Raw genomic sequence first — 27,219 nt, forward strand, 5'->3', positions numbered from 1 at the left:
GGGAAAAAGGCCTTTCTTGAACATTGGGTGAGACAATCTTACTAATTTGCTTGAGAACCAGTTCGGATTTAAGTATAACTTTTGTATGACTGAAGCTTTTAGTGATAGGTCTAATGCTTTAATATTTAATAATTTCTGTCCTCCGAATTCATATTCATTATATAAATATGCTCTTTTAATTTTGTCTGGCTTGCCGTTCCAATTAAAATTGAATATTATTTTCTCATATAATTTAAAAAACTGTTCGCTAGGCGTAGGCAAGACCATAAGCAAATAGGTAAACTGGGATAATACTAAAGAGTTAATCAGGGTGATTTTTCCACAAATTGACAGGTATTTTCCTTTCCATGGTAGTAAGATCTTATCTATTTTTGCTAACTTTCTATTAAATTTTTTTGAAGTGAGATCATTTATTTCCTTTGGGATATGTATTCCGAGTATATCCACATCACCATCAGACCATTTTATTGGTAAACTACATGGTAATGTAAAAATTGTATTTTTTAGTGATCCAATACGTAATATAGTACATTTGTCATAATTTGGTTGTAATCCAGAGAGGTTAGAAAATGTATCTAGATCCTCTATGAGGCTGTGGAGGGATTCTAGTTGTGGATTTAAAAGAAAACATGAATCATCAGCGTACAATGACACCTTTGTTTTTAAGCCCTGTATTTCTAATCCTCTGATATTATTATTGGATCTGATTTTAATAGCTAACATCTCGATGGCCACAATAAATAGATATGCCGATAGTGGACATCCTTGTTTCACTCCTCTTGACAGTTTAAAACGTTCTGAGAAATAGCCATTATTTACTATTTTACACCTAGGGTTACTATACATGATTTTGACACATTTTAAAAGAGATTCTCCAAAATTGAAATGCTCCAGGCATTTATATATAAACCCAAGTCGAACTTTATCAAATGCCTTTTCGAAGTCTGCTATGAATAGCAGGCCTGGTTTCCCATATTTTCCATAGTGTTCTATTGTTTCCAATGTATCTTCAATGTAAAAAACCTGTCTGATTAGAATTAATAATATCCGACAATACCTTTTTAATTCTATGCGCTATACATTTTGCTAGGATTTTTGCATCACAACACTGAAGTGTAATGGGCCTCCAATTTTGTAATTGGACTGGACCTTTATATTTTCCACTTGTATCCTGTTTCAATAATAATGAGATCAGACCTTCTTCTTGAGTGTCAGATAATCTACCATTTACATAGGAGTGGTTAAAACATGCTAATAACGGTCCGCTTAGTATATCAAAAAAGGTTTGGTATACCTCGACTGGTATGCCATCCAACCCTGGAGTTTTCCCGGACTTAAAGTCTTTAATTGCATCCAGAAGTTCCTCCTCTGTAATTTCACCTTCACATGAGTCTTTCTGTGTGGCTGTTAATTTGACATTATCAATAGAAAAAAAATCTCTACAATTAGCTTCAGTTAGAGGAGATGGAGGCGACTGAAAAGAAAACATATGCTTAAAGTACTTTGTTTCTTCCTTCAAAATATCATTTGGTGAATTATGGGTGACTCCGTCAATTGTAACCAGTTTCATTAAGTTCTTTTTGGTAGCATTCCTATGTTGAAGATTAAAAAAGAATTTTGTGCATTTTTCCCCATATTCCATCCAGTTTGCTTTATTTTTATAATATATTACACTTGATCTTTCTTGAATAAGTTTCTCCATTTCTTTTTGTTTTTCCTCTAATTTATTCTGAGCCTCTGTTACAGTTTTTATTGCCATCTATCTGTTCTGTTAGATTTTCTATTTCCTTTCTTAGTATAAACTCTTTTGACCTAAATTGCTTTTGTTTTCGAGATGAGTACTGAATTGCATGGCCTCTAAAGGCACATTTAAAGGTGTCCCATACAATAAGGGGATTCGCTGTACCTATGTTATGTTGGAAAAAGTCAGTTATAAATTCCTTTGTTCTAATTATGAATAAATTGTCATCCAATAGGCTTTGATTCAATTTCCAATATCCTCGCCCACGTGGAAATTCAGTAAGAGTAATGTATATGCCTATTATATGATGGTCCGACCGCATTCTGTCCCCTATCAACACTTTTTTTACTTTTGGTGCCAACGAGAATGAGATAAGAAAGAAGTCAAGACGACTAGCTTGATTCAGTCTCCGCCATGTATATCTCACTAGATCAGTATATTTAAGCCTCCATATATCTACTAGTTCTAATGTATCCATGACATTCACAATTTCCTTAAGAGCATGTGGGTGATTGTTTGTGGTGTGATTTCCTTTACGGTCCATTGAGCTATTTAAAACAGTATTATAATCCCCCACCATAATAATATTGTCTTGAGTTGCTTGCAGGCTTGATAATTTATTATATATATTGTCAAATAATTGTGGATCATCATTATTTGGTCCGTAAAGGTTAATGAGCCATATCTGTTTATGGTCCAATAACATATTTAAAATAATCCATCTACCTTGCGTATATATTTGAACAATTTGCACATTCGGATCGAAATTACTATTAATTAATATCATCACCCCTTTTGAATTTCTTTGCCCATGGGAGAAGTATAAATGTGTGAAAGTTAGTGTATAAGCTAATGATCCATCATGTATGACATTCCTGGGAGTGTGTAAACTTACATTTTGTATTACCATATAATTTTTGTATGTTCTCTATAGTTATGTACTTGAAAATGTATCAATTGACCAATTCGGCACATTTGGGCAGACTTGAAACAAAATAGTCAGAATTACAATGCTTCACTGGATCAATCTGAAACTTTGCACACACACTGCTGCATTTCAAAGATGCATGTTTTTTTTGTTTGTATTATCTTTTATCAGATCTAATGTGTTATATTCTCCTACATTAATTTCACATTTCCACAAACTTCTAAGTGTTTCCTTTAAAATGGTATCAAGAATATGCATATCCTTGCTTCAGGTCCTGAGCTACAGGCAGTTAGATTTGGGTATGTCATTTTAGGCGAAAATTGAAAAAAAAGGGTCTGGAGAGGTTAAACCAGAATTTCCGCTCTAGGACAGGAAATACTCGAAAAAGGTGTAGCAACTTCCTCTGAGGTGGTCCTTTTAAAAGGCTATTTCTTCCTTGTTTGTAGTGTAGCCTAGCTAGCTAGTAAGTAAAGTTAGACAATGCGTCTGAGGATATGTTTGTGTTTTCTCACTATTTTAGGATCCTTGTATGCCTCTGGTGAGTCTGTTCATTTCTTGTTTAATCCATATTTTTGATTGCAGTGGTCTACCTGTCAGAATGTGCAGCATGAGCTGTAGCTATGACTATTTTATTCCTTCTAAAAGGATGTGGCAACTGTAGCCTAATACATTTTGTATTTAATAGGGATCCCCATTAGCAGCTACTGTTCCTGGGGTCCAAACACATTAAGGCACTTACATCAAACATAAAACAAAAGATAAAACAGTACATCATATAACATTACAATGTACGTGTGTAGAGTGCATGTGCTAGCGTGTGTGTGCGTATGCGTGTGTCTGTACCTGTGTGTGTGTCTCTTCACAGTACCCTCTGTTCGATAAGGTGTATTTTTAATTTTTAAAAAAAATCTGATTCTAGTGCTTGCATCAGTTACCTGATGTGGAATAGAGTTCCATGTAGTCATGGCTCTATGTAGAACTGTGCGCCTCCCATAGTCTGTTCTGAACTTGGGGATTGTGAAGAGACCTCTGGTGGCTTGTCTTGTGGGGTATGCATGGGTGTCCAAGCTGTGCGCCAGTAGTTTAAACAGACAGCTTGGTGCATTCAGCATGTCAACACTTCTTACAAAAACAAGTAGTGATGAAGTCAATCTCTCCTCCACTTTGAGCCATCAGAGATTGGCATGCATATTATTAATGTTTGCTCTTCCGTGTATATTTAAGAGCCAGCTGTGCTGCCCTGTTCTGAGCCAATTGTAATTTTCCTAAGTCCCTCTTTGTGGCAACTGACCACACGACTGAATAGTAGTCCAGGTGCGATAAAACTAGGGCCTGTAGGACCTGCCTTGTTGATAGTGTTAAGAAGGCAGAGTAGCGCTTTATTATGGACAGACTTCTCCCCATCTTAGCTACTGTTGTATCAACATGTTTTGACCATGGCAGTTTACAATCCAGGATTACTCCAAGCAGTTTAGTCACCTCAACTTGCTCAATTTCCACATTATTCATTACAAGACTTAGTTGAGGTTTAGGGTTTAGTGAATGATTTTTCCCAAATACAATGCTTTTAGTTTTTAAATATTTCGGACTAACTTATTCCTTGCCACCCATTCTGAAACTAACTGCATCTCTTTGTTAAGTGTTGCAGTAATTTCAGTCGCTGTAGTAGCTGACGTATATAGTGTTGAGTCATCCGCATACATAGACACACTGGCTTTACTCAAAGATTTTAAAACGTAAAGGGCCTAGACAGCTGCACTGGGGAATTCCTGATTCTACCTGGATTATGTTGGAGAGGCTTCCATTAAAGAACACCCTCTGTGTTCTGTTAGACAGGTAACTCTTCATCCACAATATAGCAGGGGGTGTAAAGCCATAACACACACATTTTTCCAGCAGCAGAATATGATCGATAATGTCAAAGGCCACACTGGAGTCTAACAAAACAGCCCCCACAATCTTTTTATCATCAATTTCTCTCAGCCAATCATCAGTAATTTGTGTAAGTGCTGTGCTTGTTGAATGTCCTTCCCTATAGGCGTGCTGAAAGTCTGTCAGTTTGTTTACTGTAAAATAACATTGTATCTTGTCAAACATCATTTTTTTCCAAAGATTTACTAAGTGTTGGTAACATGCTGATTGGTCGGCTATTTGAGCCAGTAAAGGGGGCTTTACTATTCTTGGGTAGTGGAATGACTTTTGCTTCCCTCCAGGCCTCAGGGCACACACTTTCTAGTAGGCTTAGATTGAAGATATGGCAAATAAGAGTGGCAATATCATCCACTATTATCCTCAGTAATTTTCCATCCAAGTTGTCAGACCCCGGTGGCTTGTCATTGTTGATAGACAACAAAAAAAAAATCACCTCTTTCTCACTCACGTTACTTAATAAAAAATTACTTTCAGAATTTGGTCAGTTATACTTGAATGTGTAGTGTCGGCGTTTGTTACTGACATGTCATGCCTAAGTTTTCTAATCTTGTCAATGAAAAAGTCATTCAAGTAGTTGGCAATATCAGTGGGTTTTGTGATGAATGAGCCTTCTGATTCAATGAAAGATGGAGCTCCAAAGCTTTTTACTATAATGTTTTATGTAATTTATCTTTGTTTCATAGTATAGTATAGTTTCTTCTTCTTTTTATTCTCTTCAGAGGTTTGATATAATGTGTCATTGTTTGTAGCTACATTGAATGATACATTTGACTGTCAAGGCAACCGTGAACTGATCAATGTGTCAAGATACTCAATATTAGGAAGGTGTTCCTAATGTTTAGTATACTCAGTGTATGTTTAAGCCTTATGTCTGAATCACTGGACCTTAACACCGGATCATTGCAACTAGCTAGCTGCAACCGAATGGCTGTTGTCGTTGTTGGCTAATCATCACTAATCACCACTGTCCTGAAGCTAACCCCAGTTTATTTTTATTTATTTTTATTTCACCTTTATTTAACCAGGTAAGCCAGTTGAGAACAAGTTCTCATTTACAACTGCGACCTGGCCAAGATAAAGCAAAGCAGTGCGATAAAAACAACAACACAGAGTTACATATGGGGTAAACAAAGCATAAAGTCAAAAATACAACAGAAAATATATATACAGTGTGTGCGAATGTAGTAAGTTATGGAGGTAAGGCAATAAATAGGCCATAGTGCAAAATAGTTACAATTTCGTATTAACACTGGAATGATAGATGTGCAAAAGATGATGTGCAAATAGAGATACTGGGGTGCAAATTAGCAAAATAAATAACAATATGGGGATGAGGTAGTTGGGTGGGCTAATTACAGATGGGCTGTGTACAGGTGCAGTGATTGGTAAGCTGCTCTGACAACTGATGCTTAAAGATAGTGAGGGAGATGTGTCTCCAGCTTCAGAGATTTTTGCAGTTCGTTCCAGTCATTTGTAGCAGAGAACTGGAAGGAATGGCGGCCAAAGGAGGTGTTGGCTTTGGGGATGACCAGTGAGATATACCTGCTGGTGCGCAGACTACGGGTGGGTGTTGCTATGGTGACCACTGAGCTAAGGTAAGACAGGGATTTGCCTAACAGTGATTTATAGATGACCTGGAGCCAGTGGGTTAGGCGATGAATATGTAGTGAGGGCCAGCCAACAACAGCGTACAGGTTACAATGGTGGGTAGTATATAGGGCTTTGGTGACAAAACGGATGGCACTGTGATAGACTACATCCAATTTGCTGAGTAGAGTGTTGGAGGCTATTTTGTAAATGACATCGCCGAAGTCAAGGATCGGTAGGATAGTCAGTTTTACGAGGGCATGTTTGGCAGCATGAGTGAAGGAGACTTTGTTGCGAAATAGGAAGCCGATTCTAGATCTAACTTTTGATTGGAGATGCTTAATGTAAGTCTGGAAGGAGAGTTTACAGTCTAACCAGACACCTAGGTATTTGTAATTGTCCACATACTCTAGGTCAGACCCGCCGAGAGTAGTGATTCTAGTCGGGTGGGCGGGTGCAAGCAGCGTTCGGTTGAAGAGCATGCATTTAGTTTTACTAGTGTTTAAGAGCAGTTGGAGGCTACAGAAGGAGTGTTGTATGGCGTTGAAGCTCGTTTGGAGGTTAACACAGTGTCCAATGAAGGGCCAGATGTTTACAAAATGGTGTCGTCCGCATAGAGGTGGATCCGAGCGTCACCAGCAGCAAGAGCAACATCATTGATATACGCAGAGAATAGAGTTGGCCCGAGAATTGAACCCTGTGGCACCAGACGGCCAGAGGTCCAGACAATAGGCCCTCTGATTTGACACATTGAAATCTATCTGAGAAGTAGTTGTTGAACCAGGCGAGGCAGTCATTAGAGAAACCAAGGCTATTTAGTCTGCCAATAAGAATGTGGTGGTTGACAGAGTCGAAAGCCTTGGCCAGGTCGATGAAGACGGCTGTGCAGTACTGTCTTTTATCGATCGCGGTTATAATATCGTTTAGGACCTTGAGCGTGGCTGAGGTGCACCCATGACCAGCTCGGAAACCGGATTGCATAGCGGAGAAGGTACGGTGGGATTCGAGATGGTCGGTGATCTGTTTGTTAACTTGGCTTTCAAATACTTTCGAAAGGCAGGGCAGGATGGATATAGGTCTGTAACAGTTTGAATCTAGAGTGTCACCTCCTTTGAAGAGGGGGATGACTGCGGCAGCTTTCCAATCTCTGGGGATCTCAGACGTTACGAAAGAGAGGTTGGGGCGGCATGGGCAAGTTGCAGCGGAGGATGCAGAGCTGGTGGCACGGGGTAGTGGTAGCCAGGTGGAAAGCATGGCCAGCCGTAGCAAAATGCTTGTTGAAATTCTCGATTATCGTAGATTTATCGGTGGTGACAGTGTTTCCTAGCCTCAGTGCAGTGGGCAGTTGGGAGGATGTGCTCTTATTTTCCATGGACTTTACAGTGTCCCAAAACGTTTTGGAGTTAGTGCTACAGGATGCACATTTCTGTTTGAAAAAGCTAGCCTTCCTAACTGATTGTTTATATTGGTTCCTGACTTCCCTGAAAAGTTGCATATCGCGGGGGCTGTTCGATGCTAATGCAGTACGCCACAGGATGTTTTTGTGCTGGTCAAGGGCAGTCAAGTCTGAGGAGAACCAAGGGCTATATTAGTTAGCCTTGAGCTAGCCTCGAGCCAGGCCCATCTCCTGGCTATCTACCTCTCTGTAAACCGGACGGGACCTCCTAGTGTTGACACGGAGCCCCGCCGATCCATCACGACTGGTCTTCCGACGTAATCGTCTGATGTGGTTTCAACAGGCTTCCCGTTGCGACGACCACGAAGATCCATCTGCTAGCCCCGGCCCGCTAGCACACGCAATCAACAGCCATGCCTCCAGCGCGCCTGTAGCATAGCAGCCACTGAACTGCTCCCTGACTTACTTATTGCTGTTCACTGGACCTTATGATCATTCAGCTACACAGCTGATGCCTGCTGGACTGTTCCTTTATACGGTACCCCATCCTGTTGACCTGTTTAGCCTCAGCTCAAACTTTCGTCACCATTACCAGCTGTTGTCTTAGCTCTCTCGAATAACACCTGTGACTGCTTTATGCCTATCTCCCATGTCAATATGCCGGTTAGTTCTAACTGTACTTTTTCAATGTAGCGCCCCCAGTCTTGCTCAACCTGTCTCAGATAGATCCTTTGTCCCACCCCCCACACACGCGGAGACCGGCTCAATCGGTGTCTCCAGTGATGCTATCTCTTTCATCTTTACCCAACGCTTAGGTTTACCTTGACTGTACTCATATCCTTCCATATCCTTGTCTGTACATAATGCCCTGAATCTATTCTACAACGCCCGGAAATCGGCACCTTTTTTTCTCTGTACCCAACGCACTAGAAGACCAGTTCTTAAAGCCTTTAGCCGTATCCTTATTCTACTCCTCCTCTGTTCCTCTGGTGATGTAGAGGTTAACCCAGACCCTGTAGCCCCCAGTATCACTCCTGCTCCCCAGGCACTATCATTTGTTGACTTATGTAATCGCAAAAGCCTTGGTTTCTTGCATGTTAACATTAGAAGCCTCTTCCCTAAGTTTGAGTTATTCACTGCGTTAGCACACTCAGCCAACCCTGATGTTCTAGTAGTGTCTGAATCCTGGCTTAGGAAGGCCATCAAAGATTATGAAATTTCCATTCCCAACTACAACATTTTCCATCTAGATAGAACTGCCAAAGGGGGCGGAGTTGCAATCTACTGTAGAGATAGCCTGCAGAGCTCTATCGTACTATCCAGGTCTGTGCCCAAACAGTTTGAGCTTCTACTTCTAAAAATCCACCTTTCCAGAAATAAGTCTCTCACTGATGCCGCTTGCTACAGACCCCCCTCAGCCCACAGCTGTGCCCTGAACACCATATGTGAATTGATTGCCCCCCCATCTATCCTCAGAGTTCGTATTGCTTGGTGACCTAAACTGGGATATACTTAACACCCCGGCCGTCCTACAATCTAAACTAGATGCCCTCAATCTCACACAAATTATCAAGGAACCTACCAGGTACAACCCTAAATCCGTTAACATGGGCACCCTCATAGATATCATCCTGACTAATTTACCCTCTAAATACACCTCCGCTGTCTTCAACCAGAATCTCAGCGATCACTGCCTCATTGCCTGCGTCCGTAATGGGTCCGCGGTCAAACGATCACCCCTCATCACTGTCAAACGCGCCCTAAAACACTTCAGCGAGCAGGCCTTTCTAATTTACCTGGCCCGGGTATCCTGGATGGATATTGACCTCATTCCGTCAGTAGAGGATGCCTGGTTGTTCTTTAAAAGTGCTTTCCTCTCCATCTTAAATATTACATTACATTACATTTTACATTTTAGTCATTTAGCAGACGCTCTTATCCAGAGCGACTTACAGGAGCAATTAGGGTTAAGTGCCTTGCTCAAGGGCACATTTACGTCATTTAGCAGACGCTCTTATCCAGAGCGACTCACAAATTGGTGCATTCACCCTATAGCCAGTGGGATAACCACTTTACAAATTTTTTTTTGGGGGGGGGGGGGGGGGGGGGGGGGGTAGAAGGATTACTTTATCCTATCCCAGGTATTCCTTAAAGAGGTGGGGTTTCAAATGTCTCCGGAAGGTGGTGAGTGACTCCGCTGTCCTGGCGTCGTGAGGGAGCTTGTTCCACCATTGGGGTGCCAGAGCAGCGAACAGTTTTGACTGGGCTGAGCGGGAACTATGCTTCCGCAGAGGAAGGGGAGCCAGCAGGCCATAGGTGGATGAACGCAATGCCCTCGTTTGGGTGTAGGGACTGATCAGAGCCCGAAGGTACAGAGGTGCCGTTCCCCTCACTGCTCCATAGGCAAGCACCATGGTCTTGTAAGCATGCCCCATTCTAAAAATTCAGAACTAAGAACAGATATAGCCGCTGGTTCACCCCAGACTTGACTGCCCTTGACCAGCACAAAAACATCCTGTGGCGTACGGCATTAGCATCGAACAGCCCCCGCGATATGCAACTTTTCAGGGAAGTCAGGAACCAATATACACAATCCGTTAGGAAAGCAAAGGCTAATTTTTTCAAACAGAAATTTGCATCCTGTAGCACTAACTCCAAAAAGTTTTGGGACACTGTAAAGTCCATGGAGAATAAGAGCACCTCCTCCCAGCTGCCCACTGCACTGAGCCTAGGAAACACTGTCACTATCGATAAATCTACGATAATCGAAAATTTCAACAAACATTTTGCTACGGCTGGCCATGCTTTCCACCTGGCTACCCCTACCCCGGCCACCAGCTCTGCACCCTCCGCTGCAACTTGCCCATGTCCCCCCCCCCCCCCCCACCCCCCGCTTCTCCTTCACCCAAATTCAGATAGCTGATGTTCTGAAAGAGCTGCAAAATCTGGACCCCTACAAATCAGCTGGGCTAGACAATCTGGACCCTTTCTTTCTAAAATTAGCCACCGAAATTGTCGCAATCCCTATCACCAGCCTGTTCAACCTCTCTTTCGTATCGTCTGAGATCCCCAGAGATTGGAAAGCTGCCACGTTCATCCCCCTTTTCAAAGGGGGTGACACTCTAGATCCAAACTGTTACAGACCTACAGTGGGGAGAACAAGTATTTGATACACTGCCAATTTTGCAGGTTTTCCTACTTACAAAGCATGTAGAGCTCTGTAATTTTTATCATAGGTACACTTCAACTGTGAGAGACATCACATTGTATGATTTTTAAGTAATTCATTTGCATTTTATTGCATGACATAAGTATTTGATCACCTACCAACCAGTAAGAATTCCGGCTCTCACAGACCTGTTAGTTTTTCTTTAAGAAGCCCTCCTGTTCTCCATTCATTACCTGTATTAACTGCACCTGTTTGAACTCGTTACCTGTATAAAAGACACCTGTAAACACACTCAATCAAACAGACTCCAACCTCTCCACAATGGCCAAGACCAGAGAGCTGTGTAAGGACATCAGGGATAAAATTGTAGACCTGCACAAGGCTGGGATGGGCTACAGGACAATAGGCAAGCAGCTTGGTGAGAAGGCACCAACTGTTGGCGCAATTATTAGAAAATGGAAGAAGTTCAAGATGACGGTCAATCACCCTCGGTCTGGTGCTCCATGCAAGATCTCACCTTGTGGGGCATCAATGATCATGAGGAAGGTGAGGCATCAGCCCAGAACTACACGGCAGGACCTGGTCAATGACCTGAAGAGAGCTGGGACCACAGTCTCAAAGAAAACCATTAGTAACACACTACGCCGTCATGGATTAAAATCCTGCAGCGCACGCAAGGTCCCCCTGCTCAAGCCAGCGCATGTCCAGGCCCGTCTGAAGATTGCCAATGACCATCTGGATGATCCAGAGGAGGATTGGGAGAAGGTCATGTGGTCTGATGAGACAAAAATAGAGCTTTTTGGTCTAAACTCCACTCGCCGTGTTTGGAGGAAGAAGAAGGATGAGTACAACCCCAAGAACACCATCCCAACCGTGAAGCATGGAGGTGGAAACATCATTCTTTGGGGATGCTTTTCTGCAAAGGGGACAGGACGACTGCACCGTATTGAGGGGAGGATGGATGGGGCCATGTATCGCGAGATCTTGGCCAACAACCTCCTTCCCTCAGTAAGAGCATTGAAGATGGGTCGTGGCTGGGTCTTCCAGCATGACAACGACCCGAAACACACAGCCAGGGCAACTAAGGAGTGGCTCCGTAAGAAGCATCTCAAGGTCCTGGAGTGGCCTAGCCAGTCTCCAGACCTGAACCCAATAGAAAATCTTTGGAGGGAGCTGAAAGTCCGTATTGCCCATCGACAGCCCCGAAACCTGAAGAATCTGGAGAAGGTCTGTATGGAGGAGTGGGCCAAAATCCCTGCTGCAGTGTGTGCAAACCTGGTCAAGACCTACAGGAAACGTATGATCTCTGTAATTGCAAACAAAGGTTTCTATACCAAATATTAAGTTCTGCTTTTCTGATGTATCAAATACTTATGTCATGCAATAAAATGCAAATTAATTACTTAAAAATCATACAATGTGATTTTCTGGATTTTTGTTTTAGATTCCGTCTCTCACAGTTGAAGTGTAACTATGATAAAAATTACAGACCTCTACATGCTTTGTAAGTAGGAAAACCTGCAAAATCGGCAGTGTATCAAATACTTGTTCTCCCCACTGTATATCCATCCTGCCCTGCCTTTCGAAAGTATTTGAAAGCCAAGTTAACAAACAGATCACCGACCATTTAGAATCCCACCATACCTTCTCCGCTATGCAATCCGGTTTCCGAGCTGGTCATGGTTGTACCTCAGCCACGCTCAAGGTCTTAAACGATATAATAACCGCGATCGATAAAATACAGTACTGTGCAGCCGTCTTCATTGACCTGGCTAAGGCTTTTGACTCTGTCAACTCTGTCAATCACCGCATTCTTATTGGCAGACTAAATAGCCTTGGTTTCTCAAATGACTGCCTCGCCTGGTTCACTAACTACTTCTCAGATAGAGTTCAATGTGTCAAAACGGAGGGCCAGTTGTCTGGACCTCTGGCAGTCTCTATGGGGGTGCCACAGGGTTCAATTCTCGGGCAGACTGTATTCTCTGTGTATATCAATGATGTCGCTCTTGCTGCTGGTGACTCTCAGATCCACCTCTATGCAGACGACACCATTTTGTATACATCTGGCCCTTCATTGGACACTGTGTTAACAAATCTCCAAACAAGCTTCAATGCCATACAACACTCCTTCCGTGGCCTCCAACTGCTCTTGAACGCTAGTAAAACTAAATTCATGCTCTTCAATCGAACGCTGCTTGCACCCGCCTGCCCGACTAGAATCACTACTCTCGGCGGCTCTGACTTAGAATATGTGGACAACTACAAATACATAGGTGTCTGGTTAGACTGTGGTCCTCTGTAGCTCAATTGATAGAGCATTGCGCTTGTAACGCCAGGGTAGTGGGTTCGATCCCCGGGACCACCCATACGTAAAAATGTATGCACAGATGACTGTAAGTCGCTTTGGATAAAAGCGTCTGCTAAATGGCATATTATATTATTATTATAAACTCTCCTTCCAGACTCACATTAAGCATCTCCAATCCAAAGTTAAATCTAGAATCTGCTTCCTATTTCGCAAACAAAGCCTCCTTCACTCATGCTGCTTAACATGCCCTCGTAAAACTGACTATCCTACCGATCCTTGACTTCGGCGATGTCATTTACAAAATAGCTTCCAACACTCTACTCAGCAAATTGGATGTAGTCTATCACAGTGCCATCCGTTTTGTCACCAAAGCCCCATATATTACCCACCATTGTGACCTGTACGCTCTCGTTGGCTGGCCCTCACTACATATTCGTTGCCAAACCCACTGGCTCCAGGTCATCTATAAATCCCTTCTAGGCAAATCCCCGCCTTACCTTAGCTCATTGGTCACCATAGCAACACCCACCCGTAGTATGCGTTCCAGCAGGTATATCTCACTGGTCATCCCCAAAGCCAACACCTCCTTTGGTCGCCATTCCTTCCAGTTCTCTGCTCCAAATGACTGGAACGAACTGCAAAAATCTCTGAAGTTGGAGACACTTATCTCCCTCACTATCTTTAAGCATCAGTTGTCAGAGCAGCTTACCGATCACTGCACCTGTACACAGCCCATCTGTAATTAGCCCACCCAACTACCTCATCCCCATATTGTTATTTACATTGTTATTTATTTTGCTCATTTGCACCCCAGTATCTCTATTTGCACATCATCTTCTGCACATCTATCCCTCCAGTGTTAATACTAAATTATAATTGTAATTATTTTGCACTATGGCCCATTTATTGCCTTACCTCCATAACTTACTACATTTGCACACACTGTATATAGATTTTCTATTGTGTTGTTGACTGTACGTTTTGTTTATTCCGCACTGCTTTGCTTTATCTTGGCCAGGTCGCAGTTGTAAATGAGAACTTGTTCTCAACTGGCTTACCTGGTTAAATAAAGGTGAAATAAATAAATAAAATAAAATAAAATGTATCGACATATTACAAAATTGGGCATTTTCATAATTTCTACATATGTTTATATATTTAAATATGGTGTGGAAATATATTTTGACACCGTGCTGTGGAGCTGGTAAAATATATTTCATAGATCTGTTGCCAAGTATTTTAATGAATTTAAAATGTTGCTTTTTACCTTAAATACTGTAGCTAGGCTACATTAAAATGCAAAGCATTACATCACAATAGCACTCTGTTGTATGAATGACTCATGACTGACAACTAAAAGAGTGCTTTCAATCTTTATTTTTTGCTCAAATAACTTGGTCCATTATTTAGTTGTCGCATGGGAGTCACTGGAAGGTCGCATCTGAAACACAAAATATAATCTACAAATTATTTCTGTGCACTTAACATCTGTTTTTTTTTTTACAACAAATTGATACTTACAATGCAGATTCCTTCATCTCCAGTGTCCTTTTTCACAAGTTGACAGTTACCCTGTGGATAATACAGTCAGTGAAAACATTCCACAAAAGATAAAGAATTAGGGGCTAAAGTTCATGAACATCAAATTGATGATGACAATGCAGATTCCTTCACCTCCAGTGCCCATTGCAGACTCACAAGTTGACAGTTACCCTGTGGGTAATGCAGAGACAGAGAGTCAGTGAAACAATTCCACACAAGATGAAGAATAATTAAGGGGTTAATGTTCATGAACACATTTTAATTTCATTGGGAACTATCTAGCTAAATGATACGAAATACTACTTAGATTGGCTGGGGTCTGTCCATAGACAGTTGAGGCTCCAGACCAGAAGGATCCACTGCAGGAGGGAAAATATATGAATATGATTTGCTAGAAATAATGTACTTCGGTAGCCAATCTGAACACCTGCTTTTTCTATGACATAGACTGACCATTTGAATCCAGGTGAAAGCTATGATCCCTTATTGATGTCACCTGTTAAATCCACTTCAATCAGTGTAGATGAAGGGGAGGAGACAGGTTAAAGAAGTATTTTTATGCCTTGAGACAATTGAGACATGGATTGTGTGCCATTCAGAGGGTGAATGGGCAAGACAAAAGATAAAAGTGCCTATGAACGGGGTATGGTTGTAGGTGCCAGGAGCACCGGTTTGAATGTGTCAAGAGCTGCAACGCTGCTGGGTTGTTAACGCTCAACAGTTTCCCGTGTGTATCAAGAACGGTCCACCACCCAAAGGACATCCGGCCAACTTGACACAACTGTGGGAAGCATTGAAGTCAACATGGGCCAGCATCCCTGTGGAACGCTTTCAACACCTTGTAAAGTCTATTTCCCAACGAATTGAAGCTTTTGCAACTCAATATTAGGGTGTTCCTAATGTTTTGTACACTCAGTGTATATTTAAATATAATTTTTCTGTATGGGTAATCTTTCAATGTTATTTGACAGTCTAACTTTGAATATGCGTAATATGATTTAGTTTAATTGCCTTGAATAGTGACTGTGGGAGATTTATTTTGTACTTTTTTATACAGTTAATAGTATCTTTTGTTTCCAGATGGCGGGTTCCGCTTTGCCTCCTATTATGGGGATCACATGGTTCTGCAGAAGGCCCCAGAGAGGGCTGTGTTGTGGGGCTATGGACCCGATGATGCTGAGGTCACGGTCTTTCTATCAGGAGGACCAGTCACTAACAAAACACCTGCTGTCAGTGTGGCTGCCGGTGAGCTATCTGATCCCAACAATGCCCTTAGTTTAGCATGCGTATACTGTCATGTCATGAAGTTGAGGATGAAGTTAGCAGAATTTCAAAGAGGAGAGTTGATAAAACCCTAAGCTCTTGTCAAGTTACTTTTCTAACAAATGTTAACGTCGTACTGTAAAGGTGACAGTGACACGTTTGTTAGAATTAGGAAAAAGCTATGAGGAAGTGTGAGGAACAGAAAAAGCACCAATTGTTTGAAGTTAATTGTGCTCAGTGTCCCACTTTTTCTGCCTTGTACATGAAGACATACAGTGGGGAAAAAAAGTATTTAGTCAGCCACCAATTGTGCAAGTTCTCCCACTTAAAAAGATGAGAGAGGCCTGTAATTTTCATCATAGGTACACGTCAACTATGACAGACAAAATGAGAAAAAAAATCCAGAAAATCACATTGTAGGATTTTTTGTGAATTTATTTGCAAATTATGGTGGAAAATAAGTATTTGGTCACCTACAAACAAGCAAGATTTCTGGCTCTCACAGACCTGTAACTTCTTCTTTAAGAGGCTCCTCTGTCCTCCACTCCTTACCTGTATTAATGGCACCTGTTTGAACTTGTTATCAGTATAAAAGACACCTGTCCACAACCTCAAACAGTCACACTCCAAACTCCACTATGGCCAAGACCAAAGAGCTGTCAAAGGACACCAGAAACAAAATTGTAGACCTGCACCAGGCTGGGAAGACTGAATCTGCAATAGGTAAGCAGCTTGGTTTGAAGAAATCAACTGTGGGAGCAATTATTAGGAAATGGAAGACATACAAGACCACTGATAATCTCCCTCGATCTGGGGCTCCACGCAAGATCTCACCCCGTGGGGTCAAAATGATCACAAGAACGGTGAGCAAAAATCCCAGAACCACACGGGGGGACCTAGTGAATGACCTGCAGAAAGCTGGGACCAAAGTAACAAAGCCTACCATCAGTAACACACTACGCCGCCAGGGACTCAAATCCTGCAGTGCCAGACGTGTCCCCCTGCTTAAGCCAGTACATGTCCAGGCCCGTCTGAAGTTTGCTAGAGTGCATTTGGATGATCCAGAAGAGGATTGGGAGAATGTGAGATGAAACCAAAATATAACTTTTTGGTTAAAACTCAACTCGTCGTGTTTGGAGGACAAAGAATGCTGAGTTGCATCCAAAGAACACCATACCTACTGTGAAGCATGGGGGTGGAAACATCATGCTTTGGGGCTGTTTTTCTGCAAAGGGACCAGGATGACTGATCCGTGTAAAGGAAAGAATGAATGGGGCCATGTATCGTGAGATTTTGAGTGAAAACCTCCTTCCATCAGCAAGGGCATTGAAGATGAAACGTGGCTGGGTCTTTCAGCATGACAATGATCCCAAACACACCGCCCGGGCAACGAAGGAGTGGCTTCGTAAGAAGCATTTCAAGGTCCTGGAGTGGCCTAGCCAGTCTCCAGATCTCAACCCCATAGAAAATCTTTGGAGGGAGTTGAAAGTCCGTGTTGCCCAGCGACAGCCCCAAAACATCACTGCTCTAGAGGAGATCTGCATGGAGGAATGGGCCAAAATACCAGCAACAGTGTGTAAAAACCTTGTGAAGACTTACAGAAAACGTTTGGCCTGTGTCATTGCCAACAAAGGGTATATAACAAAGTATTGAGAAACTTTTGTTATTGACCAAATACTTATTCTCCACCATAATTTGCAAATAAATTCATTAAAAATCCTACAATGTGATTTTCTGGATTTTTTTTCCTCATTTTGTCTGTCATAGTTGACGTGTAGCTATGATGAAAATTACAGGCCTCTCTCATCTTTTTAAGTGGGAGAACTTGCACAATTGGTGGCTGACTAAATACTTTTTTTCCCCACTGTAAGCGTAAGCTTCACTGATGCATGGTTTTGGATGTCTTCCCAGGGATATGGAGGGTGACCCTTGTCTCAACGGAAGCTGGCGGTCCCTACAATGTGACTGCAGTCCTCCAGAACAACCACAGTATCACTCTCACAGATGTGCTGTTTGGGGATGTCTGGCTGTGTGGGGGACAGAGCAACATGGCTTTCACAACTTCTCAGGTGAGTACTTCATGATTCCAAAGATTACCTCTGCGACTACTCTGCAATGTTAAAATAGGTCAGTCTGCATAGTTTTAATACCTTTACATTTAAGTCATTTAGCAGACGCCCTTATCCAGACCAACTTAGAATATTGAGTGCATACATTTTCATACTGGTCCCCCTTGGGAATCAAACCCACAACCCTGGTGTTGCAATCACCACGCTCTACCAACTAAGCTATACCATTATTGTGTCTTGTTCTCAAGGTGTTCAATGCATCAGAAGAGTTAGGTCTGGCCTCCAAGTTCCCTCAGGTGCGTATCTTTATGGCTGCCTTGGAGCAGAGTTACACTGAGCTGACTGACTTGGCTGGAGTGGAGGTGCCCTGGTCCGTCCCCACAGCAGGTATGGACAGGCTCCACACAGTCTCTAATATTGGCTAAATTACATGTGAAATTTCATGTAAATGGTAGCTGTCAGCCAATTGACTGTGAAATAGTATCAATACATTTTGATGATGGGTATTCATCTTAACCCTCCTGAACCCTGAACAGAGTTGCTGGGTGGTGGGGATTTCAAGCACTACTCTGCAGTGTGCTGGATGTTTGGGCGCCACTTGTACAAGACGCTGAAGTACCCCATCGGCCTAGTGACGTCCTGCTGGGGAGGCACACCTGTAGAGGCATGGTCCTCCCCACGAGCACTCCAACACTGTGACCTGGACAGGATTAAGGGGTAAGTGTACAGGGACCCTAGAGCTTTACTCTTGCAATAGAGATGTTTGTTATGAATGCTACTTTACATCTGCAAATATTGAACTTTTCTTATGGATTGTAGATAGACTAGTGAATATTTATGTCTTGTGGCTTTAAAACTAAGTTAACATGTGAGCATTGTTACAGAAATATACAGGTAGCATGCACCTTAAAATATCCTCTCAGCTATGGTACTTGATATCAGTTGGCCTATGTCCTGTTCTTTTCACCCAGGTTCCCCATGCCACATACACCTCCAATGTATTTGTCTAAGAGGACTAACTCTGTGTTGTGGAATGCCATGATCCATCCACTTCTCAACATGACCATCAAAGGAGCTATCTGGTACCAAGGTAAAACAGCTTGGAGTCACATTTGTTTTCTCCCATCTTTGAGCATACAGTAACAGCATAGAAACTGAAGACAGTATTAACAACATGTCTGACCTCTGACCTGGCCCCTGTGATAGGCGAGGCAAATGCAGAGTACAATCAGAAGAAATACTCCTGTTCCTTTCCCTCCATGATTGATGACTGGAGGATGGCTTTCCACCAGAGTTCAGCGGGGCAGACGGCACCAGATTTCCCCTTTGGATTTGTACAGGTACTGACTAAATGTTATGGTTAAAGTTTGACACCAGACTGAGCCGAGGGCACACTGTTAACATATCTGTGATTCTGTATCAGCTGATGTTGTGACGTCCTACAAGCCTCTAGGCTGGTGTTTACAGAACATTCAGTGCTGTGTGATAAGGTCCTTCTTGCAGAAGGCCCGTTAGACATTTTCTTTGCTTCTGCTCTGGAGGTGTTCTCCCTGAATTCTTGAAATAAACCAGATTGATTTTGTTCACCAAATGAAATCGTGACAACACCTAATCCCCTGTGAATGTATCTCGCATATTAGCAATCACTACATTGCTTTGACAATGTATCACACCAGGATGTGTTACCAACTGCTGCTAACGCTGTTACATTGACCCTGTCTATATATTTGTCCTCAGCTCTCTACGTATAGAAAGGCCTCCTTAAGTGAGGGATTTCCAAACATACGCTGGCACCAGACTGGAGACTATGGCTTTGCTCCCAACCTGCGTATGAGGAACACATTCATGGCCGTTGCTATGGACTTAGGAGATACAATGTCTCCTTATGGCAGGTAAGTAACAGTCATAGAATGGATACCACAGTATTCGATAGGCATGTACTCTTCTAAAGTGTTACGTAGTTCACATATGAATACTGTGAGAACACAAGGCTACTTGTGGATACCACTTAGTATGCTTCCTTCTAAGTAGTATGCTAATTAGGACAGGGGCGATACCAGTATTGCAATATATTTTTCCATGACCAAAATGAAAACACGAAGCAGACAACTCTTTGTTCCTTTAATAACCTGCTGTATGTAAAATATTGTGTGCTATAGCTTGGAAAATAAATGATGACAACATAATGTTTTCCGAAAGAAGCTCAACCTGTTTTGTGTTTTGTTTCCCTGCCACGATACTAACGAGTATTGCGATCCTGGTATCGTTCCGGCCCTAAGCTAGTGTTGTATTAGAATGTGGAACAAGAGGTTTACCAGTGACTTTATGTTCCAGTATCCATCCCCGGGACAAGCAGGACGTGGCCTACAGACTGTCTCTAGGGGCGAGAGCTGTGGCTTATGGGGAGGAGGGCGTCTCATTCCAGGGGCCTTTCCCTAACCGGATCCTGGTCTCAGACCAGTATCTCAACATTATTTATGCTCAGAGAATCTCAGTCACTCAATCCAAAGATATCTTTCAGGTAAGTCTGATTGCTGTACTTGTAATGTGTACTAAGGTATGGTGTAGTGTTTCTACTGACCATAAACAGTATTACATTTTAGTAATTTAGCAGACGCTCTTATCCAGAGCGACTTACTGTTAGTGAGCGCATACATTTTCATACTGGCCCCCCGTGGGAATCAAACCCACAACCCTGGCGTTGCAAACGCCATGCTCTACCAACTGAGCTACATGGGGCTTGATCCAGTATGGGCTGGATCTGAATTATTTATTTGTTATTGTCAGCAGCTCTGCATGTTGTCATGCAGGCTTTTCCACATTGCTAAAAGAAAAGTGTCAGGGGAAACCATTTCTTAAACAGACTTTTTCTTCCTCAGATTTGCTGCTCAGGGGTGAGGGCACCCTGTAACGCTCTGTCACTGTGGATCCCAGCTCCCATACTGCAGTGGAGTGTTAGCGCCGTCCAAGTGTCCACCGCTAACTGTTTCATGAACGATGTAGCCGGATTGCGCTACGCATGGAGGGACTGGCCTTGTGACTTTAAGGCATGTCCTATTAACAGTGCTGATGGGGTTCTACCTGCACCTCCCTTCACTCTCAATCGCTGGCTGGCAAGGAGTGAAACTAGCACGCCCCTCCCCTCTCCTAGGCAGGAGGGGGTGTGGAATATGGCCAATATACCACACCTGTTCTAAAGCGAGACGTAACACTTAGTGCCTGGACAGCCCTTAGCTGTGGTATATTGGCCATATACCACAAACCCCCAAGGTGCCTTATTGCTATTAAACTGGTTATCAACGTAATTAGAACAGTAACAAGTAATGTTTTGTCATACTCGAACCACCCAGTTTATAGTACTAACTACACAGTGGTACGTACAGGAACAGGAAAGGAGAACCTTGTAAGATAATTTGGACAGTGTTTATACAGAGCAAATGTGAGGCATAAGTATGAGTTGAGACACAGACCTCCCCTAGACTGTACACAGTTAGACCTCCAAGTACTATGGGGAAGACAGGACGTCCTGAGGAGTCCAGAGTGATGGGCTGAACCAGCTTACGAGACCCCCCTTCAGCAAGCTTCCGCTTTTTCGACATTCATTTTCGACCTGAGGAAAATTTATTTTATGGAGTCATAAAGAAAATACTGGAAGACCAAAAACATTGTGCTACCCGTCATCACAAGACATAAGAATCTGTCTAATCTACAGGTAGGCTGGTATAAACATGGCTCTACCCACCGTCCTCTTTTCCATTCTCCCTGCCTCGTTCCTTTCGTTCCTTCTTGGGCTTCTTAGGAAGGCCCTCCTCTGCCCCAGAGGTCCCAGGGGCCAGGATATGACCCCCAGGCAGGACTGGCGCCCCCATTGGGCCGGAGCTGAATGTCACAGGGGTGTGAGAGCTGGTACTAGCAGTGGTGAGCAGCTCCCCCTCTGACACAGACTGGTACTGTAACAGTGATTTCAGTAAGAACCTGGAAAACAAAGCACAAGAGATTAGACAACAAACAGTTTTCAAAGTACCTGTCAATCAGTGTCCGAAGGTTTTTTTTTTATTGCATAAATCTAACACAGTTAAAGGGAAGGTATTGGGTCGCACACATAGCCATACGTGTACTCACCTGCGCTCCTCTTTTGCTCGCACAAACTTCTCCTCTAAGTGGGCAACTTCATCACAGAGAGCCGCATTCTCCTGTGGGTTATATACCATGTGACTTCAGCCCTCAGCTTATAATACCCTAGTCTACTACACATCTCCAACATTTCTCTTCCATACATCTAAGTGTAATGGGAGAAGCATGTTGCATCTGAAAACATTGTGTTAAAGAAATAACTTGAATAATACTGATTCAAGTGATTGTCTTTAGTATGTAGACTACTCACAGATATCAAGGCCCATGCTGCTTTGCGTAGTCTGAGGTACTTTAGTCTGTACTTTTCGTTCTGGTTCTTGCGTGGGCCTTTCTTGGTCTTGGGCCTGGTCTCAGAGAGACCCGAGGGGAAGGGAGGCAGAGAGGCTGCAGAGTCCGAGCTGGAGAAGATTGACTAGGGGTGGAGACGCCATGAAAGACTGGGTGGTGAAGGACTGTAGAGCCTGCTGCCCCTCATCATCTGTCTGTGGATGGAGAGAGACTAAACTCAGTGGGCATTGCATTATAACACCACATTCAAATACTAGTGGCAATGTAGGCCACGATCTACATCATATGATTGTGCATACAATGAGAATGTTATGTGAATGAGGTATATCTGGAAAAGTTAATGATGCAACTCAAAATTAAAACTGTGACATTACAAAGTAACATAGCTACAATGACTATATAAGGAAATATTAAATAATGTTAATTATACAAATACATTGATCTTCAACTGCACTCTCCTAAATGTCTATATTTGTCAGATCAGCAGTGATAGAATTGAACTAAACTGATTTCTGCTGACATCCTTTGCATAATGATAACTTACCAACAGTGAAAAGACTCAATTTCTGTTCTCAATCCTCTTGAATCTCCTGCTGCCTTTCTGTGTCTGCAACATAGTGGGATAATAAGGCCAAGCCTAGGTGTTGGGGAACTGACAAATGTCTTAAGGGTGGGTCTCACTGTTGTAACCTTGAATGACAAAGATCTAGCCTATGTTAACTGCTACTTAGAGAGCATCATGTTGAATGTTCTAGTCCTGGCACACTGTAGCAGAGAGCGTACTATTGGATTTTCTCTGGTTCAAGGCACAGGCCTTTGATGTGCAAACCTGTCCTACGTTCAACTAATGGCCTGTCGTTCAATAACAAAAGGAAGAGGAAAGCAACACAGAGTGAAATGATAATATGCAAAAAGCAAAAAAATTCAGATTTCTAATACTGAAATATCCACTTCGATAATGTACAGCACAAATAACAAAAATAATGTGAAAAGCTTAATTTATAGTGGCCGTGGTGTGGAGTCCATTGGAGCACAGCAAAGAAAATGGAGATGCTATGAGCTTTGGGCCTATCATGGCCATTGAAATGTCTCACTCATTAGCCTTACCTCACGGTACATGACAGCCTCAGGGCTCGACTTCACACTGTCCAGAAATAGAATATAATTGTGGTTGTGGATTGTTGAGGAATGTTTACTGGGAATAACATGCTGTTGATCTGTCAGGAATGTTTTTGAAAGTTTAAAATATTTTGTTTTTAATGCAGTTGACACATTTTGGCTTTCTTTTCAAATGCATTGTATATCTATAGATGGCTTTAAAGAGTTTGTCTTATGAATTGATAATGTTGTACTGTACTTGGACTGAACCAATCCCCTGTCAATGATTTTCTGTTTGATCTCCTTGATGTGCATTGGGCATCCAGCTGCCTCCAGTACAATCTGGGAAAGAGCAGACTGGTGTATTGCTGCTGTATTTCACTGACAGACAGCAATCTGATTTTAAATGTCAAATACAGTTAGCCTACAGACAGTGCTGTGTTAAAAAATACTCTACCTGCGCAGCATCAAGCCATGTGAGATTGGGCTTGTCTGCAACATCGTTAGGTGGTTCACTGTGGAAAGAAAGAAATAGGCTTATTCATATTTAGGTAGTGTGGGGTTCTATTTTCTCATAATTGGATCTGTATGTGATGAATAGCTTAGAAGGAATGCATTGATGATAAGCATAGGTTTGTACTATACTGATATAAATTGTTTCACATAACAGGCTGTGATTCATGTAAGGAACGTTAGGGGGTAGGACAGATAAGACTTGTATTTCTTACAGATACGAACACTGCCTCTTTGTTGTCTGTGAACCGTCCTTGGACGTAGGAACGTACAGTCTTTTGGGTGCTGACTCCACAGGTTGTTATGATAAAAACGTATGCCTGGCAACAGTGTGCAACAAGGGAGCGCCAAGGGGCTGGGACCAGCCGGTGCGCCAACGGATTGGCTGAGTAAGTCTAAACCACGCTCAGTCTCTACTCTGATTGGCCAGCAGGGAGTGGGAAATATCTCTGTCAGAGTATTTGAAGAAGAACCTGTAACAATGGATTAGTTCTCTGAGTGCCCTGCGTGGTATTTCAGTGGACCCGTATATACGAACATCATATTTACCATTGAAAGTTTTGCATTAATTAAAATACTAGTATATCTTAGAAGTCGTGTTGACCTCTTTTGTTCCTAATACCAGATTTGAATTGACGCAACTTAACAGTAGACATAGTTTAAGACAAAGCAAATACATTTACGTCATTTAGCAGACGCTCTTATCCAGAGTGACTTACAGGAGCAATTAGGGTTAAGTGCCTTGCTCAAGGGCACAGACAGATTTTTCACCTAGTCGGCTCAGGGATTAGAACCAGCGACCTTTCGGTTACTGCCACAACGCTCTTAACCACTAAGCTACCTGCTTACATATTCAAGTAAGAGACTTATCCTCATGTCGTACTAGCAGAAAGACCCAACATTATCTTTCCAGTGTAGGGGCAGCCTATTTGTCTTCCCATAAACAACAGAATGAGTATGTGTGTGTGTGCATGCTGTTAATTTGGCATTGCTTACCTCTCTAGAGCCTCGGCAGTTCCTGCCAGACTGGCCATGTTGTCCAAGGCAGGGAAGAGGGAGTAGTTTCCCTGTCTGTCTGGCTCCATCTCTGACTCAAAGTTGGACAGTGTGTTCAGTGGGTCCATAGATGAGAGAGGAGTTCCTGTGGTCTGGTTTCTGCTCATTGAGGGCTGGAACAAAATGAAAACACACATCCAAGAACTCTGGTCATCTAGATGAATTTTGCAGAACATAGCTACTGCCTGGGAAAATAAGAAGAGGCATGAGGATGCTTTGGAAATTAGCTCGTCTTTGGTTTTCGGCGACAGTGCATGCACAGCTACTACCAGCTAGTTAACTATCAATCAATGATCACAGGCGAGAGGTTTGTAGGAAGTAGATAACTCTGCAGTTTATGCGAATGAATGTTTGGAAATGCTGGACACGCCGAAGATCCTGGAACAGAGAGTTGGTTCAAGGAGGAAGATGGTGGAAGCGGATGATGAAGTGGATTCTGAATACAATGGCGGTAGAATTGGAGTATTGTTCAGAAGAATGGAAAATGGAGCAAAGTAGGGTACAGTGATGAGAATAACCCTTCGTATCTAGTAGGAGTACGGTTTGTTAATGAGGAGCAGCTGAGCAGAGGACCAATCTTGAAGAAACCATTTGAGTTATCCAAACTGGCGAAGAGAGTGCTGGGTAAAGTGAAGGCTGTGAGGATCACGAGAGGCGGGCTTGTTTTGATTTTTTGTGATTCTGCGGATCAGAAGGAACGTGCATTGTGTCTTAATCGATTTGATAAGTTTGAAGTGTTGTGTGTGTCTCTTCGGAACCGGGCACCCCTCAAGGGGGTTATATCTGGCGTTCCGTGGGAAGTTGATTGGGAAGAGATTAAAAATATTCCTGGAGTGATTGAAGCACGTTGGATGAATCGTGTGGTGAATGGGGAAAAAGTGAAGTTTATCCCTAATGAAGTGCGGTTAGGGTATATTAACTACAGAGTTAGAGCATTTATCCCAAGACCAATGCAGTGTGAACATTGTAAAGCTTTTGGTCATGTAGAAAGTGTTTGCAAAAGGGAGAAGCTGAGATGTACAAGATGTGGAAAAGATCATAATATGTGTTATAAAAGTGTAGAAAATGTGACATGTTGTAATTGCGGTGGGAACCATGAAGCCACGTCTTCTGAATGCTCCACAAGGGTAAAGGAGAATGAGCTGACCAAAGTCAGGGTCGTACAGAGCATTTCATATGGAGAAGCTGTGAAAAGGGTTGAGGGTTTGAATGTTGCACCAGAAGAGTCCATGGTAGTGGATAGGCCTTTGCTGCAGGGGTTGTCTTACACCAAGAGGTTCCTGACATTTTAAAGGTTAAAAAGGTGGACTTTGTGGCCTTTATCGCAATGGTGATAAATGGCACTGCCAAGGTGGAGAAAAGATCTAGGAAGATAGAAATCATTGTGATTGCGGCGGAGCGGTTCCTGGGGCTGAAAGATTTCACAGCAAAGGAGTTACATGGAATATTAGCAAAAGCCGTACCACATTCTTAGGACCTAGAGCCTGAGAAGGGAGATATGGAGACCTAATTAAAGGAAGAAGTGGGAGTTTTGTTTGTTTTGGCAATGTATTATTTTTATTAGGGTGGATTGTTAGTATCACTATTAAGTATGGATTTATTCATTTTGATTTTATGTTTGATTTCAAACCGTCCAGTTGGTGGCGGCAATACAACTTTTGGATGTAGTGCGCCATAAAACCTACAGAAGAAGAAGAATAATGAAAGTTTGTACGAGTATTCGTTATATTTTGAAAAAGCTTACCCCACTCCTGTCAATTCGTGCTCGCGCTTCCTCTTTTCCGTGAATCATCGGAGAACCCTGAAGCACTTCTTCGCTCGTCTCCATTGCATTGTTTACATAATTTACACGTTGCAGCAAAAGCTTGACGCTAGCAAACAAACAAGTTTCCCGGAGAGTATGTTTGTTTCTAATCTCAACAATTACTATGACGAAAGGTTTGCAAAAATCCACCAATTATCATCGAAAGCGTTGTGCAGTCGACTTGTTTTTACTGCCTGAACCATTTCAGGAAACTAGGCTTCGGAGGTATTAAAACGAGCACAATGCCTTTCCTGTCGTACGGGCTATCTTTATTAAATTACTTTTTTAGATTAGGGAAATGTAGTTATTTATGCAGCCTGTTGTCAACTGATGATGTGCTCAAATATATTGTATCTGTAGCTGTGAACTGAGCATGAGCTAAGGTCACAAT

At 42.5% G+C, this 27,219-nt stretch overlaps 1 protein-coding gene and 1 pseudogene across 2 annotated transcripts; one reads left to right on the top strand and one right to left on the bottom strand.

The window, feature by feature from the left end:
* Nucleotides 1-3,149: 3,149 nt before the first annotated feature.
* On the top strand, nt 3,150-21,132 carry LOC311101970 (sialate O-acetylesterase-like; the record flags this gene model as incomplete). Its single annotated transcript, XM_084143199.1, has 10 exons — nt 3,150-3,207; nt 15,684-15,848; nt 17,778-17,935; nt 18,184-18,322; nt 18,472-18,652; nt 18,907-19,025; nt 19,142-19,275; nt 19,673-19,827; nt 20,270-20,456; nt 20,815-21,132. The coding sequence occupies 10 exons, from the start codon at nt 3,150-3,152 to the stop codon at nt 21,130-21,132; spliced, it is 1,614 nt and encodes a 537-aa protein (XP_083999325.1).
* Nucleotides 21,133-21,286: 154 nt separating this feature from the next.
* Nucleotides 21,287-26,852, bottom strand: LOC311101972 (annotated as a pseudogene). The gene is made up of 11 exons: nt 26,769-26,852; nt 24,965-25,137; nt 23,913-23,970; nt 23,715-23,797; nt 23,465-23,501; nt 22,902-22,964; nt 22,320-22,551; nt 22,058-22,128; nt 21,678-21,910; nt 21,406-21,545; nt 21,287-21,298 (listed from the first exon to the last, which is right to left on the bottom strand). The product of its transcript is annotated as an uncharacterized misc_RNA (transcript).
* Between the last annotated feature and the right edge of the window lie 367 nt (nt 26,853-27,219).

The sequence above is a fragment of the Coregonus lavaretus genome (genome assembly GCF_964263955.1).
Source record: "Coregonus lavaretus genome assembly, chromosome: 26".
NCBI lineage: Eukaryota > Metazoa > Chordata > Actinopteri > Salmoniformes > Salmonidae > Coregonus > Coregonus lavaretus.